Source organism: Lissotriton helveticus, chromosome 10 (genome assembly GCF_964261635.1).
Source record: "Lissotriton helveticus chromosome 10, aLisHel1.1, whole genome shotgun sequence".
Taxonomy (NCBI): domain Eukaryota; kingdom Metazoa; phylum Chordata; class Amphibia; order Caudata; family Salamandridae; genus Lissotriton; species Lissotriton helveticus.
The window spans coordinates 30,109,973-30,127,786 of record NC_136071.1 but is presented as its reverse complement, the minus strand read 5'-3'; the positions used below and the strand labels follow the sequence as shown (position 1 = coordinate 30,127,786).

Genomic DNA, 17,814 nt, shown 5'->3' with positions numbered 1-17,814 from the left:
ACCAGTCCAGCCTGAACTGCCAAGCCATGTCTTCCCTGGACCGGAAACAAGCATCCTGGGACCGGTTTCGGATTCATAATCCTAATCAGCCAGGCTATCTTGAATCCAGTGGCCAAGTGAGCAAGGGACTCACGTCTGAGCTACCCTGCCACACTTGGGGCGAACAAAGCGATACAAAAGGGGATGATGGACTGAGCGTTTGAGCAAATCAAACACTCACCCCCAGTCAACTGATTTAGGTTTAATCCATCACCATTCTTTAGCCCACTCAGCCACCCCAGTTCAGACATGGCCATATGTAAATCAGTCTGACCCTGTGCCTCATGGGAACAGTCCAGCCTGAACTGCCAAGCCATGTCTTCCCTGGACCGGAAACAAGCATCCTGGGACCGGTTTCGGATTCATAATCCTCATCAGCCAGGCTATCTTGAATCCAGTGGCCAAGTGAGCAAGGGAGTCACGTCTGAGCTACCCTGCCACACTTAGGGCGAACAAAGCGATACAAAAGGGGATGATGGACGGAGCGTTTGAGCTACTAGGAAGCTTGATTCCGGTCAAGGGAAGGCATGGCTTGGCAGTTCGGGCTGGACTGTTCCCATGAGGCACAGTTTCAGACTGATTTGCATATAGCCATGTCTGAACTGGGGTGGCAGAATGGGCTAAAGAACGGTGATGGATCAAACCCAGATCTTTTGACTGGGTGTGAGTGTTTGATTGGTTCAGATGCTCCGTCCATCACCACCCCCTGTGAGGGGTTGGCCTAACGGCTAAGGCGCTCGACCTCGGACCTGGGGAACTTGGTTCGAGTCTCGGTAACGACGCCAAAAACCCCCTGTGATTCTGGGCAAATCACTTAATCTCCCCGTGCCTAAAATGAAAGTGTGTCCTCATGTAACGTAACTGGTGCTATGTAAAGCGCTCTGATAACTGATTCGGTTCGGTTCTAGTTCGCGCTATATAAAACTCTGCAAAAAAAAAATATATATATATAAAAGCGAAGCAAGAAAATGACTCCTCAGTCGACTCCCCACAGACAGTCTGGAAACCCTTAAACATTGATAAAGGGGCAATCGCTATCACTCGCGGTAGGACATAAAAGGGATAAGAGAGCAGCAATAGAAACCATAGAAAGTAACATGGTAACCTTAGAAATTAAATTAGGAAACTATAACAGTGAAGACACCGGACATGCCTTAGCTCTCAAGAGACAGGAATACCGACATTTAGTTAAAGAAGCGGCAAAAACTTACAATGCAGTATACAATTTATGAACTAGGTTACCAAGCCAGGAAACTGCCGGTCTGGCTTGACAGACTCGTCCGAGCGAGCTGTCGGGTAATCGCCCTTAATAATGAGGATCAAACAGACCCTCCGGATAGCCCCGAGACCTATATTCTTCCAAGAGCGTGGCTGGGGCGCAGGAGATCAAAGATTTGTTGGCCGGTCTACCATCACCCCAGAACTGCTAGAGCGAACCCGCAGAGGAAGAGGTGGTGAACGCAATTCAGTCCATTAAATCTGGAAAAGCAATGGGGCCCAATGGCCTCCCAATAGAATTCTACAAATTGAATGCCTCCCGCAGAGCACCCTATCTCCTTAAAATGTTCATAGAGAGTAGACAGAAAGGCGTTCTGCCCTTGGATCAGCGACTTGCATCCATCGTGATGATCCATCGTGATGATCCATAAGGAAGGGAAACCACTGGAGCAATGTGACTCCTACTGCCCTATTTCTCTGCTCAACAGGTCAAGATCCTAGCTAAACTCCTGGCCTCTAGGCTAGTCCAAATATCTGCATTAGTCCACCCTGATTAATCCAGCTTCATGCCAGGGCGAAATACCGCACATAACCTGCGCTGCCTACGTGAGGTGCTTGGCAGATTAGACACCATATGAGAGGATGCAACAATACTATCCCTAGATGCACGTAAAGCCTTTGATACAGTTGAGTGGCCATGTCTATTCACAGTCCTGGAAAGAAAGGATTTGGACCTGAATATTTGGTGTGGCTCCAATTGCTGCACACAGACCCACTGGCGCAAGTGGCGGTAAATGGTCGTGCCTTGCACTCATTTGATCTTAGACTGATCCGTGGTAGGACTGCCCTCTGTCCCCACTAATTTTCGAGTTAATCCTTGAACCGCCAGTGACATAGGTCAGAGGAGACCTGTTGATCCGTGGTCTTCGATGGACAGCTGACTTGGAAGACAGAATATCCTTGTATGCTATGACGTGTAATATATCGCAGCACCTAGTTCCTCCATCAATAGAATGATCAACATCTTCACCAATTTTGACACGTACTCTGAGTATAAAATCAATTGGTCCAAATCCACTGTTTATATATTTCGTGGAATGGCCCCAGTTCTACCAACCGACTGACGTAGCAGTTGTGACGGGGGCTTTCGATACCTCGGCATCTACGTAATCACAGACCCTGACCGTTTCCATACCCATGATTTGTTAATACACACTGAAACGACTCCAAAGAAACGTGAAACACTGGAAATCATTACTGCTCTCCTCTCTTTAAAATGATGACACGATGTGCTACAAATTATGCCTTGCCTAATACAGGAATCCTAGTTCAAAGCAATAGAAAGCGAGGTTCGAGCCCTGCTTTGGGACAGGAAACCTCAGAATAGCCATGCAAAAGCTGGTGATAAGGTTGTATGATGGCCGTATCGCACTGCCTAATGTTCAGGTTTACTACTGGACAGCACAAATAGCAGTTGTCAATCAGTGGATGCACCGCCTGCAAGATAAACCCGCATATCGAATGGACAGGCACATTCTGGGACCGAACGGATATCCTCTGGCATTATATACTAACCCTAAAAATCACATCACAACACGACTGGCCCCACGGCACATACAGTTGCACTCTGGCCGAGGTACACAAGAATTTAGGATGTCACGGTAAGATTACCCAGGCTGCACCACTCTGGGACACTGAAACTAGCAAGGCTACGAAATTGCCCAGGCTGTGGGCCCGCGGATATGACACCCCACTTGCAGACCTACATTGTGAATATGACGTTCCAATACTTACAATTTAGACGCCCTGCTAGCTGCCGTACCGTGGGGAAGGGACCTACCGGTGGCGACCGCTCTAGAAGACAGATTATTAACTGACTACCTAAACCGTAAAGCAATCTCCAGTACTTAGTAAAATTAATAAACAACTCCCCTGACCCTCTGCATCGACTTTGAGAAAGCTGGCAGAGAGCTCGTGGTATTAAAAGATGAGTAGTGGCTGGAAACCATGGCCTCTCACTCAGCCTTATCATCAAAACTCTGACTGGTACATCTTAGAATATTTCACAGGTCATACCTGTCTTGTAACACTTTAGTGAAAATGGGGAAAGCACTTGATTCCAAGTGCCGCAGGGGATGTGGACAGGAGGGATCTGTATATCCTATCCTATGGGACTGCCCATATATAAAACCCTACTGGAAGGCTATATTGCAGTGCCTCCAAGACGTGTGCTGGGTGGAGGTACAGTCCTCGCATAAGTGGTGCCTTCTCAATATATCGGACGAAACAGACCTCTCGCGCAAAGGTCAAATTTGGCGTACCATGAGAGCAGTGATCGTTGAACGAAATGTGGGCCTGAAGGTGAGGGAGGGTATTGGCAGCACCAACACTAGTAGAATGGAAGAAAGTAATGGATTGGTGCATGATAGCTGAGAAAGTAATATACGACTGGAGGGGATGTCCTAAAAAGTGGGGGCAGATATGGGGGAAATGGAACGCCTAGATGGAAAACATGCATCCTCCATGGGGCGGGGTGTGACTCCAGGGGGGACTGACCTAGAGAGACTAGTTGGGTTCACTGACTCAGAGATCTAAGATCAGGAGAGGGAAAATTGTGATGCTCTGTTGTATCGATGCTCTAACTGTGCATGACTGCTTGTAAACTAATTTTTCTTGAGGTGCTGCTCTATTCTGTTCTCAATAAAATTAAAATGTTTACAATTGAACACACCAACTTCAGTGAAACGTTTACGGCCAATTGGTGCGACATACTTTGCAATGTCTCACTGGAGTTGATACACGCCATTTTTGGGACTATTAAGGAATGTATGTGGATGATTTTGAAGACTAAGATTAACTGGAGCGTTGAAAAAGTTATTTGGATCAAAATGTGTTGGCTGAAAATTAAGTTTTTATTGAGTGAACAAAAGAGCTTGACATTTGACATCCTTTGTGATGTTGGGCCACAATCATGTGAGCCATGCTTTGGATTGGACTTTTGTTTGCTGTAGAGTAATTAATATGATAGACTGCTTTTCCAAAGCAAGAATTTGAGATTCAAGTGATTTACATTGCAAGACACGGGCGATGATGGCAGTTAAATCCAGGGACAGAGCACGTAATGTTATAAAGGTGGAACTAGTGGGGGTGGTGCAGTGAATTATTGCCACAGCTGTCTTTATTAAATCACAATTTTTTCCTGTACCTTTTCTAATTTTTTCAAACAAATAATCCCTCATCTTGCTTTTATATTTATGCAAGTAACCAGGGTGCATTCTATGAATGTCACTGGCTCGAATTCTTACATTTTTGCTATCATGTGTACAGTTTGCTAAACTGGAAGTCCTGTCTGTGTTGCAAATTTAGCTTGCATCTCACAGAATTTCCTTGGCGCACTCCCTAATAGCGTTGTCTTTTGTATTAATAAATATATTTACAGGTTTAAATTACCTGGGCATATATATTCAAATCTTGCCTTTCGTGGTAGACCATATACATTTACAGATTCACGCTGTGTTACTGTAAACTGCTACGAAGAGGGTTGGTGCTGCTGGGGGTTGGGCCTACTTGTCCAGTGGACAGAGAAAACGTGAAATCTTTAACTTTGATCCTAATTGATATGTTCTGGGCATCAGGCAAAAGTTTTGCACACCGCTGCCTTTGTTTGGAGAAGCGCAATAGAAAATCCTCTGCTTGCTACCCCAAACTTAATTTATTGATAGACTAGAGTCCCCTCCATCAGAGCTTATCGTAAAATGCCCTTTTATCAGAAAGCCAATGTGTTTAATCATATCGAAGTAAAATTTCAAGTTAAGAAGATAGCCCCACTGCCTCTCCCGTATTGCCAAATAAGGATCAATGCTCTTCTGTAACGTTTATAGCACTCCCTAGCTGTGACCGAGCTCAACTTGGTGGTTAAGATTTTTAAAATAGATTTCAGCATCACTATTAAATTGACCTGTATTATTACAGATCTGCTGGGGATTTAATTTTCTTCAATAATGTTATAGCCCCATGATAAGCGTTAACAGAAATTGAGTGTGGGGAGGTGCATTTAGAAAAAAAAAATCCAGTGTATTCATCCTCACACTGCTTGCCTAGTGAGGAGTAACTCAAAAGCGCTTTGTTTCGTAGCTCTTAATGGGTATATCCAAATGGACTGAATCTAAATGAGAAAGAATATAGTCTTTTTGAGAGTCATGCTTTTCTTGTAAAAACTCATGTGTTCCTATAATCTACACACCCAAATGCTAGGCTTTTATCTTCATTTTATACCCACGACGTTCAAATGAATTCCGTTCACCACACAGTAAAGCCTTGCAGATAAACCCCATGCTCACCATAATCCCCAAGCATAACATGTACAGAGCACCTGGACTGTCAGTACATGTGCACCTACACATACGCAGAGACCCTTAGCCTAGCTCTCCACAGGCAGCTGATCTTGTATTAGAAGGCAGATGCTGTTGGTTGCAGTTTATAACCCAACATAACAAAGCTTAGTTTGTGAGACTCCATTAGGTAGACTCCCCATACAGCAGAGGAAGAAATACCAAGGCTTGCCCTGTGTATGAAAGGTTCTCTGCATCAGAGGATGTCAATTCTCTGTTTTTCTGGCAACAAGTATACACTAAGCTGAGACGGGTGTGAAACAAGATCACTTTTATGATGGACCCTTGCGCTAAAGCTGCTGACAGTTTGGGCAGAACTGTTTCTATTGAAGTAGGGTTGAGACTGATTTGCTTATGGCTGGGTCCAAACTGAGGTGGCATTGTGGGGAAAAGAACAATGGGTTGGAATGCTACCCCAAGCGATTGCCACTGGTTAGACTAATTGCAAGCATTTCTCCCTTCAGCTTTTGTGTGTCTAAAGTTGCTGGAGCTAAAGCCTAACAATATGTTGCTCTGGGTGCCCTAGACATGAAGTAGGCTAACCGTAGTCTGTAATGGCCATATACAGACCCGACAACTTGTCCATGCTAACCCAGGGGTAGTAAATGCAAGATAATGTTTGAGTATTTTTTTGCGTAAAGCTTCCAATTATACGATTTGTGGCTTGAATTATATATTTTTTTTATCAAACATAGATCCAAATCTCTGACCTTGCTCACAGAAATCAGGAGGGTGCCTTCTTGGCTTGTTCACAGGTTGCACTTAAGGAGGGTTTGCTTTGTTGCCCTTGCACCATGAAAGGTCGGGTTTGTGGGCTTTCGAAAACGTATGTGGCAGAGAGATGTTTGACAACTGATAGTTTTTCAATTTTAGCAGATTAGGCATTATGAAGGACATCTCTGGAGGGACTGTCAGAGGTAGATAGTTAAGGTGTTTATTGAAGGGAGTCAAACATAGACTGTCTAATACGTCTTTTAAACAACTTCCTGAAGAAATCCTATCTTTTGTTTGTCAAAAGAGCCTGTCAAAGGCCACTAACTCTGCATTGTCCCTCGTAAATTTGTGCCATAACGTACTAAACATAATAGAACCAAGGCCATGTTTCACATATATCAAAATTAGGATTGCCCTCAGGAGGTGCGGGCTGGGATTCTTCCAACAGTGCATCTTTAGAGAATATATGACGATACAACGAATTCCGTTGCAACGCATGCCTTTACCACGCATGCGTTACAACGGAATTCGTTTACCACGCATAAAATTTTCATCGACTATTTGCATGGTGACGTCATACGTTGTTAAGAGAAAACGGGATTTTTTCCCGATTTCTCTTAAACGACTCTGATGCCGACGTGACTTCTGGTGAGTTGTTTTATTTGGGGGGGAGACCCCCCCCAAGCCCCCCTTTTTTCTTTTTACCTTTACCACATATGCCTTTACTACAAACATCGTAGTAAACGTATGCGTGGTAAAGGCATTAGTGGTAACCACGCATGCGTTGTACTGCATGCGTGGTTAAAGATTTCGTGGAAACGGCTTCGTTGTAAAGGCCGTTTCCCATCTTTAGAACAACAATAACCGCACAACTCTGAACCTTACTGAAACCAGGCATTGTAAAGGAAAGAGAAATAAAATTCGTACTTAACCTGGCAAAGTATTTGCAAACACTTTTCATTAAAACAGTCCTAATGCTGAAACAAAACCCATTTACAGTGGTACCACATACACTGAAACAGACTCACCTGGTATCAGGCGTACCTGTGAACCTATCCTCCATTGCTGACTCTTCGGAATAAACAGTCAGATCACATGTTTGCCCTTCAGGACTCCAGTCGGGATGACCTCTGGGCGAGGCATCCTCCAGTGGGACAGAGGCAGCAGCTGCAAGAAACTTATCTCTTCGTGCAGGGATCCCTGAGTCATAAGTCCGACCTGGTGATGTCCTTGTCCTCCCTTCCGTCTGTAGAAAATGGATGGGTCACACCCCGAAGGAGACACGATTTAGCCACCCGCGTCACCACTGACCACCTCTATAATATAGATATTTAGGGGTTCATTATTGGTCCTGAAGAAAGCCACAGACCCCTTGAGGGCCACCTATGGCTGAAACGTATTGACCTAGAATGAACACGAGTACCCAATTATTACCATCTGAACCTTTTACCTTTTTTATCATCCATCCTCCACACCAAAAAATGTTTGGGGAAGATCTGTACCTTTGCAGGAGTTAGGGATTTTATTCAGACAACCCTGGCTTGTTCCCCCACAAAGCCCCTTCCTAAAACACTTTGAGAAAGGCCCCCTCCCCCCCCCCCTAGAGAATTCTTTCATAGGAGGATAGTATGCACTCCATAAAATTCAATGAGTTTAGCGGGTCATGTAAATGTTAAAGTAGATCTAGGAAATCTAACATGGTTTTGCTGTAATTGCACATATGTTATGTTTGTATGCATGTTATTAAGCAGTTTATCACAATAGTTTACATGTTATGGCATTGTGTTCTAAATGATAAACCATTGCACACATCCATATGTGAATATTTGGTGCCGTGCTTGAATTGATGTGCTGGAGCAAATCAGGTACTTAAGGCCGTTCTCTACTGCTGCAAATAGAATTTGTCACTAAAGATTAATTCACTATTTTTTTATTTAAAATTAAATATTTGATGCTGACAGATCGTCAAGATTTTTAATGTTAAGAGACAAGCTACATGTTTTGTCGATGTACTTGGAGAACCAACATAAAGAGTTACTGGTAAAACTATCTGGTTCACATCAAAAGAACGGCACATCTCCTTTGCATCTCTAGCCTATGAAGATAGTAAAGTGATATAGGATGACATAAATGAATCCAAGGAGACCGGCGTTTTCAGCTGAAGATCTTATACGTCTCCTGCACTTTCAATAAGCGATATGATGTAGGGGTGATGGCAGACCGAATGCCCACGTAACTATATACCTGCAGCAAACCAGGTGTCCTAAATCGGGAAGATTTCAGTCTCAAACCTATTGTTGATGGTTTTATAGTCCGAAAACCAAGTATAGCCTATTTGATTCTGTGGCTACTGTCGGGTCATGACCACTTGGAGGATTCTGACCAGGCCATTTTAAACATGTTATTATTTGAAAAGGACAAGGGCACCCAAGGCGCAATAGGCTAAGGACCATGGGTAGGTACTGTATTATAAAGTACAAGGGTCCTTAGAGCAAAAAACAATAAAAAGAAGAAATAAATATAGACCAAATGGAAATATATTATTAGGGGGAATGTCCAGCCGGACAATTTATTTCCCTGATACAAAGGTAATTCTAAAACAATAGAACACTGAGTGTGATAAAAGCGGGACACCGGCCGGTGTCCGACTAACACACTAAGAAGACATACAACGTACAAAATAGCAGGCAATAGCAGGACATCTGATTAAGATAAATCATAAACCAGACAATCTAAAGCATACACATATGCAAGAAAAAAGTATAAAACAATTTATGCATTTAGTGTAATGTGTCGACGACGTTTCGAACCATAATTAATAAAGGTTCATCCTCAGGACAGAGGGTAATTGCCTTGAAATTACACATTTGTAAATATATCACAATTGTGTAGCACTCAATTAGAGAAGATTTCTTGTACTTGTTATTTTTAATTTGCTTGGGAGCAAAGAAACATAATAGATCTTTGAGAGTGCCCTCGGTAAAGGGGTCCGAAATGCGATGCTCTCGGTATCCGGGTCTGGTAATACAGCTTGCAAGGCCACAATGGGGGTTCTTGCTGGCACGGGGAATCTGCGCAGATTCCCCGTGCCAGCAAGAACCCCCATTGTGGCCTTGCAAGCTGTATTACCAGACCCGGATACCGAGAGCATCGCATTTCGGACCCCTTTACCGAGGGCACTCTCAAAGATCTATTATGTTTCTTTGCTCCCAAGCAAATTAAAAATAACAAGTACAAGAAATCTTCTCTAATTGAGTGCTACACAATTGTGATATATTTACAAATGTGTAATTTCAAGGCAATTACCCTCTGTCCTGAGGATGAACCTTTATTAATTATGGTTCGAAACGTCGTCGACACATTACACTAAATGCATAAATTGTTTTATACTTTTTTCTTGCATATGTGTATGCTTTAGATTGTCTGGTTTATGATTTATCTTAATCAGATGTCCTGCTATTGCCTGCTATTTTGTATGTTGTATGTCTTCTTAGTGTGTTAGTCGGACACCGGCCGGTGTCCCGCTTTTATAACACTCAGTGTTCTATTGTTTTAGAATTACCTTTGTATCAGGGAAATAAATTGTCCGGCTGGACATTCCCCCTAATAATATATTTCCATTTGGTCTATATTTATTTCTTCTTTTTATTGTTTTTTGCTCTAAGGACCCTTGTTCTTTATAATACATTTTAAACATGTAGCATCCTGGTAACTAGGTTAGTTGTAGAATAAGCTAATTCTTACAGGTTTGTGTCTGAATGCTTACTATTATCTGGTGCTGTTTATGTGCTTCTCAGTGGAGTATCTGTTCTCTGTCTTGTTCCACAGAGGTCCAGCTTCATTACTCTGCCAAGGTAATTGTGTATTTATCAAAGCTTCACAATATAACACATCCTGTGTTTGGGTCTGAACCAAAACCCTGTGAAAGATAATCTACAAACTGATACTGAGTGATCTGACCTTTCTTCTGGCTGTCTTTCTCATTCCACTCTCCTCAGCTGTTTAAACATCCTTGACACCTATTATGGCTTTCTTTGGTGGTTAGTCTGAGTTTTCTAATGTATTATACTTTTGTATTCAGCAGGAAACACGTTTTGAGAAGACTCTGCAAGAGAAGAAGGGCTACATTATTAAACAAATGAAAGAAGATGGGGCTTGCCTCTTCAGGGCTGTTGGTAAGTCCTAGTCTTTACATTAGTTAAATACAAACTTAAAATTAGAACAATTATTAAATTAGAAAAATAATTTAGCAGTATTAGGTGCTCCGACGAACATGAATCCCTGGATGACCTCTGAAGTGTAGTTTGTCTGTGAATCCCGCTAGCGTCTGCCTTTGGTCGCATGTCGGGGGGACTTGGGGGAGGTCACTCCTAATTGGACAAGGGTTTAAAATGCAATTTGCCCCACTTTGTGTTACGTGCTGGCAAAGGCAGTTGTCGAATGGTGGACCCTGATGTGTGAGAGACGTTTTGGCTGTGTGCAAGAACTATGCCACCCATCATTATCTCTGTGTGCCATCCACAGCAATGTACAATCTAGTTTGACTGGAATTGTTGGAATTTTTTCTTGGTACATGGAATAATTTGCAATGTCATTGTTGTGAAATAAAGTAGCTTCAGTCAAAAGTTCCTTCCGTGCTTGTGACCTCAAAGCCAAAGATTAATGGAAGTACTCAATGCCACTTCATATAGGCATTTATAAAGAAACTTCAGAGAGATATTATGTTGGCCCTGCAGACCCTGGCTATTTCAAATGTGGGTGCAGATTTCTACTTTCCCAATATTCGTCAACCACATCAACCTCGTGTAGCATAAATCCATATTCCAGAAGACATAACACAAAGAAATGGAAGCACTCCGAAGTGTTCAAACGCACACCACCAGCGTTCTGGCAGCATCCTTGCCTTCTCAGAGGCACATACCCTTGAAGCTCTGTCTGCTACCCACATCCTTTAAGTATTAGTGAAGGCAAGTAGTTTTTGACCTTAAGTTTTCTATAAACCTGACTTTGTGAGCATTTCTAGTTTTTGAGGGAAAGAAATAGTTGCAAAAGAACAGGGTCGGAGGAAAATAACCTTCATGTTGATTATGGTGCTCTTGAGTCCGGCTCTCTCACAATTTTCATCCAGCTGTCTGTGCTACAACCTTACAATGAAGAAACATGCATGTCTACTAGGCTGGATTGATTGGTGATGATGTAATAAGTGAGGCTAAGGGGAGATGCCTTAGCGTTTAAATGTGACTAACGCACAGTTCCTTTACCAAGTGGCTGCATTTTTTTTGGCTTAAGGCCTTTTCTAGCCCTCTCTGTGGCACAGGCACTCTAAACTCCAAAGCAGTTTTAATAGAAGTAGAATCTCAACATGGTACCCCCCCCCCCCCCCCGGTCCAATGATTACACTACTATGGTGCCCATGTTTCAGCCTTCGATGCAGCAGATAACCGGTCAAGCCCGGCTCAGGACATGCTGAGGGCTTCCCCATTGGCAGCCAAAAGTGAGACTAAGCCACTAACAGCTGTGGGATGTCGGGCCCCCCCTCTCCATATGATCCCATCCAGTATAACACTGAGACAGCGGTTCTTTGGCCTGTTTCTAGATGGCTTTCTTCTACCATGGTGGATATGAGGACAAAAAAAAAAATATATATATTTTTTGCCATCCTCATGTAATGAGAAAAATTCATCAATTAAAAAATATATTATTTATTGCGCAAAGTCTTTGAGTCGGTCCTCTTCATCCATTGGTCACATTTTGTTTCTGCCCGATATAGCATTCAACAGATGGCAATGAGTCCGCCTACTTCAGCCATTGGCTCTCTTAGACCGTTAGTGATGACATTACTACCATCATGAGTACATCGCCTACAAATAAATGTACTAGAATCCGGTGAGCAAATATTCAACTTTGCAAATGCTCTTTCTGAAGCATAGTTTATTTGATAGTCATAAACACTAGAATAATTCCTCAATGCATGCATTGGCCCCATAATCCCTTTTTAGGTCTCGCCTGAGCCAGCGCATGCACTCCTCTGCGAGACATTTAGCTAAGGCTTTTAAAAGTCCTACCACAGCGCTTTGTATGGCATTCTGCGTGCGGTTATGCGCACAGGCACGAGCAGAGGAGCCATCTGGCTTTCCTCTCTCTCTCGCGCGCGCCTCTGCACCATTACAGCGCGCCTCGCCCCTCCCCCTCCCCCACCACAGACCGCATCCCCGCGATCACTTTCGCGGCTGCGTTACTTTTACGGCTGCGCGGCCAATGCTTATGTGGATTGACAACAAGAGGCAACAGGTAGTGCCTGCTGTTCTTTACCTGGGTTGGCTGCATTTTCTTGATCTACTGTAAATAGCTGTTGATAAGTAATAGAACCAAATGGGATTCTGCTAAAGGAGAACTCTTCCTTAGTCGTTTTGTATTTCCTGTGGATGGGTGAACTCGCTGCCGATTTCCTGGCATGAGGCTTTGCCTAAAGCTGCTGCCTGAGTAACCCCGGCTGACAGGGGAACGGTAGAAGGGAGACGCACCTAAATTGTTGGCTTACTCCTTCCTTCCATGCAACTCCCTCGACGCTTCTTCACGCATTAGCTGATGAGCAACTTCCTGGCTGTGGAGTGCATCCGAGGCAACCAGATTAACTTCATAGGACTGCATTGTAGCATCGAAATGCAGAGAATACCCCTATCAGCAGAGAACATTAAGGTAACATTGCAGCCTGATAATCTCGCGTTGAAAGCGTATAGAAAAAAGTCCCTGTAAGAGCCTAGTATGCACCTATTCCCAAAGTGCATTGTATCAGTAGTTGCTCTTCAGAACGAATTCTTTCTTCCAGTTTGTGATTGAGGGATATTACATACCTCCTTAGGTTTTTTACCTCAAATATCTTCCTTATTCTGTCAGGAAAAGCTTTTTACATGATCCACCCAATGTTTTGATCACCTGTGGTCGAGTTTAACACTTTATCTGGGTAACCCATTTATTTTTTCAGTCAGAATGCCATCCCTGTTCTCCAAATTCCCCTCATGTAAGAGAAAGAAAACAGTGGCTGATTCTTATAATGTATGTGTGGTTTGTCATCCTGCCTCGATGGCTGAATGTTACCTCTGTAAAAGTCAAAGAACCTTAAAGATAGAGGGCATCAGACTAAGAAGCATATTGGAGGACCTCATGGCAGAAGAAGAGAGAGAACAAAAGGCGTCCAAGCTCTGCCTATCAGCCTGCTTCGATTTCTTACGATCTGAAATAGAGCACCACAGTAGGAGTTCTAGGGAGAGAAGATCAAGTGGCAGGGAAAGACCGAATTATGCCTCACCGGAGACCAGTGTTGAGGTCACTGACTTTGCTGTTGAGCTTTTTCTTCAGCCTGCTTGCCTTTAAAGAATGGCTCGTCTAAACCTCATGGACAACACTCTGCCGTTGATTCCAGGCCATTTAAGATCCCCTGTGAGGAAACTCTGATCTGCTGCAATCCTCACAAACCACTATCCACTCTGAAGTTAGCGACACCAATCTGTCGACCTCCGTGGAAGAAGCAGAAAGTGGCTACTGGACTGTAACAGATGTCAATGGGGTGGTCCATATCACCAGTATCAACTGTCCACTCTATTCAGTTAACATCTTCTTAAGCTGTAATAGCCTCTCCTTTAATGATAGACCAAACCTTTCTTAAAAAGGAGAGAATAAACAGGTTCCACTCCTTTGGGTTGTTCAGACAGCATCCTCTCTTGACCTTGTACCCTTTAGGCCTAGAATTCCATTTGAAGACCTGGTGTAGAAGTCTCTGAGGCTTCTTTATCACTCGCCACCTAGGAAGCCCTCAAATGCAACATCGGTCACCATTAAGCAGGTGGAAAACCACTTCTCCTTGGAGATCCCAAAGGAGTGGAGTTGTCTCCGCAGAGTTCTCCTTCTACTGGAGGTTCCAAATCTTATACTTTGTCTTGCTCTCTTTGTTCTGACTTCAACTTGGCCCACTTATTGTAGACTTGCACATGTCCAGCACATTGACCATCTGCAGTGCTGCCAGTGGATGATATACTCCCCTTTCATTAAGGTACTGGTGAGAAGGGTAGTAAAACAAAATATCTCTTATCGGACACCCTAGCCAACGGCGTCTGAAATTTCGGAGACTCCTCAACCAAGGACCTCTCCTAAAGCTTTATCTCTGGTTCCTAGTCTGTTAGATATACCAGAAGAAAAATGACTCCGGCCACTATGAAGGGGGTAACACCATGAATGCAGAAAAAATAAAGACCTCCTCCACAAGACCGAGAATGCCTCCCTATTGATCCCATACCATACTCTCTTATAATGACTGAGAGACACAACGTGCATAGACTCCAGATTTGCGGCTCCACCTGAACAAGTACGCCAGTTCAGTAGTGCTGCTCAGGAAGTATCAATAAGAGATCTTGGATAGAATGAAATCCTTTGTCGGGTTTACTGAAACGCAAACGGCAGGGTTTCTTAGAGATGCTTAATGAAGATTCCCTGGTCTTAAACCAGGTCATTAGCTCTGTAGTGGACCACACTGAATTTGCTTCTACAGAATACTGCCATGGCATTCTTCTGAAAAGACCTTTATGGTGGAGACTCATCTCTGAAGTCTGGTGCCCAGATCAAAATAGCCAACATGCCTTTTTCAAGAACAGCTCTTTTTGGGCAACATACGGAAGAGGGGATGCTTCATATGAAGAATGCAGCAGATATTTGCCGGGCAGTTGGTCTGGGGAAACGAAAAATGTTTGTCACACAATAGACTCTGAGCAATGATTTTTCTGTCACCGTGTTCGGACCACGAGATGGCAGGAACAGGCGCATTATCAACAAAAGCAGTGCCAGATACCTCAACTTTGGCAGAGATACCAAAAATGAAAATCTGTTATGAACACATCCTGCTCAATGGGAAGACATTCTCTGGTAATCACCAGTGATGTTACAACACCCCTCTCCAGTCCCCACTACTGTAGAGGGAGCAGTAATGTCTCACCAGCACCAGGAAGAGTGGATGTATATAACCACATACAGATAAGCATTGAACATAAGTAAGATAAGGCTACTTGGTTCCCTTTATAGACAATTGCACCAAAACCAATGTCGAATCATTAACTTCCTCCGTAAAACACAAGGGAGTCACCCTAATTGGAAGAAACGGGACATGGTTATATGCACAAACAATAAAAATGGGTTCCCTTTTCACCTAAAGTATTAATTTTTATAGTATTTTTTTACAAAACAGTGGTAGCCAGGACCCACCTGTTATATAAGGGCCACTAATGTTAAGGTCCCCAGAGATTCAGAGATCATTTTTTCCCTATTTCAACAAAGTCCCCCAGCACACGCAAATAGTTAATACAAAATATGTAATTTTAGTGTGAACAATGTTTCCTTATATATCTTCCTTTATTTTGTCTCTTGTTCAGTTGTTTAGGTTCCTTAGCCAACATATGTTTCATCGCGATATGGGCACAATAACCCACAACTTCTTCGGGGTGATGTCTTTCTTGGTGTAGTACCTTCCTGTTGGTTGTAATTTCGTCCCGAAGGTAGTGATAATCCAGAGCTATTTGTATTCTGTCTTTAGGGGATTCCTGGGAAATGAATGCCCCATATGATAGAGTGCGGAAGACTAAACCCCCAAATATGGGGAATATACCACGTGTACCGGAATGGTTGTCTGGACGCGTACTCGTGTCCAGACTTCGCTACGTAATGCACATAGCGGATCTGTCAACACTCGTGAAGTATTTCCCATACTCTGGTTTTAGGACTTCAGTGTTACACCTAAGGACGCCTCAATTCTGTTTTTGACACAATTTTTGATTAATGGGACAACCATTCTGGTACACGTGTGGTATATTCCCCATATTTGGGGTTTCGTCTTCCGCACTTTATCGTCAACAAGCTCCCAGAAGAAGACAAGAAAAGGGCAAAAGCTATTGTCCAGGAAGGCAAAAATATAGCAAACGAGTTTAAAATCAGCACTTGACACAGCAGACACATCCAGCAGACTAATGTGCACAAGCACCACACTAAGCAGACATGCCTGGCTACGAATATCAGGCTTTAAACAGGAGGTTCAAACCTCCATCATTAACAGACCGTGTATGGGGGGGACGCACTGTTCAGAAAGGAAGTAGACAAATACCTCCAGCAAATAAAAAAAAAGGACCATAAGACTGTAAGAGCCATGGGAGCCCTGCAACATATAGGTACCTTCAAAAGAGAAGGGGTTAACAGAAGAAAACCCACAGGAAGAGGGCCCTTCACTCGAGGGCAGCAAATGTCTCACCAACAACCGGGTCAAAGCAACAGCCAACAAGCAAATCAACAGGCAGGATACCAGAACTGGCAACAACAGCCAAAGCAGTCCTTTTGAGGCAGAGACCAGTCCTCAAGAGGAAGAGTAGCTGGATCAAATTGACTTGTGCTCGGAAAATGACCCGACACCAGTGGGAAGCAGAATATCACAATACCTTCAACAGTGGCAAAAGATCACAACAGAGAATTTAATTTGATAAAATACGGGTATTGCATAGAACTGACTAAAACATCTCCAGCAAACCCCCCCCCCCCCCCCCAGGATAAAAAGGTTCGACACAGTTAAGATCAGAAATCAAGGAACTTCTTCAAAATCAAGCCATAAAAACCGTGCAAAAGCAAGACCATTTCAAAGGAAACTACTAGCCATATTTCCTAGTTCCCAAACAAGACCTTTCACTAAGGCCCATCCTAGACCTAAGGTTCATAAACCATTTCATTTGGACGCAACATTTCAAAATGGCTACACAAGAAATAATTCTGCAAATTCAAAGGGGAGATTACATGGCAACAATAGACCTCAATGACGCCTAATGAACAAGAACCACAGAAAATATCTCCGATTCCTACATGAGAGCACACTACCAGTTTAAAGTGCTCCCTTTTCGGAATAAAATCAGCACCACATGTCTTCACCAAATGCCTAGCTGCAGTTGTGGGGCATCTGTGGAAGAAAGGAATACACGTCTACCCTTACCTAGACAACTGGCTTATAAAAGCAGATGCAAAACAAAAATGTGTCACCCATGTTCAGACAGTAATCCTCACACTCCAAAGATTAGGATTCCAAATAAATCCTCCACAAAGTCAGAAAAAGAAAATACATTCTTAGTTGCAATACTCAAACCTTGCACAAGGTTATCCCATACAGCCATCAAACAAGAAACTTCCCTTTACCAGAAGGGTAACTCTCTTGGACGGTGAGGAGAGTCATGAAACTCATGGGCATGATGGCATCATGCATCCCAGCCGTTCCTCATGCCCGCCTCCATATGCGCCCCTTCCAGGAATGGCTTTCCAACAACTGGTCACAGGCTACAGGGAAGTTGTCAGGATCTAGTGGTTGTTATGTAGAGACTGCAAGCAGAAATGTAATGGTGGGCATCCAAGAACATGACACATAGCAGGCCTTTCA

At 43.4% G+C, this 17,814-nt stretch overlaps 1 protein-coding gene across 3 annotated transcripts in view; it reads left to right on the top strand.

The window, feature by feature from the left end:
- Window positions 1-17,814, top strand: part of OTUD5 (OTU deubiquitinase 5) — a 267,799-nt gene that overhangs the window by 36,810 nt on the left and 213,175 nt on the right. For 2 of the 3 annotated variants that reach the window (XM_078664654.1, XM_078664656.1), the window contains exon 2: window positions 10,444-10,537. In XM_078664654.1, coding sequence (XP_078520780.1) covers window positions 10,444-10,537 — 94 coding nt within the window. The remainder of the gene's footprint in view (window positions 1-10,443; window positions 10,538-17,814) is intronic. The other variant, XM_078664655.1, reaches the window with a different exon arrangement.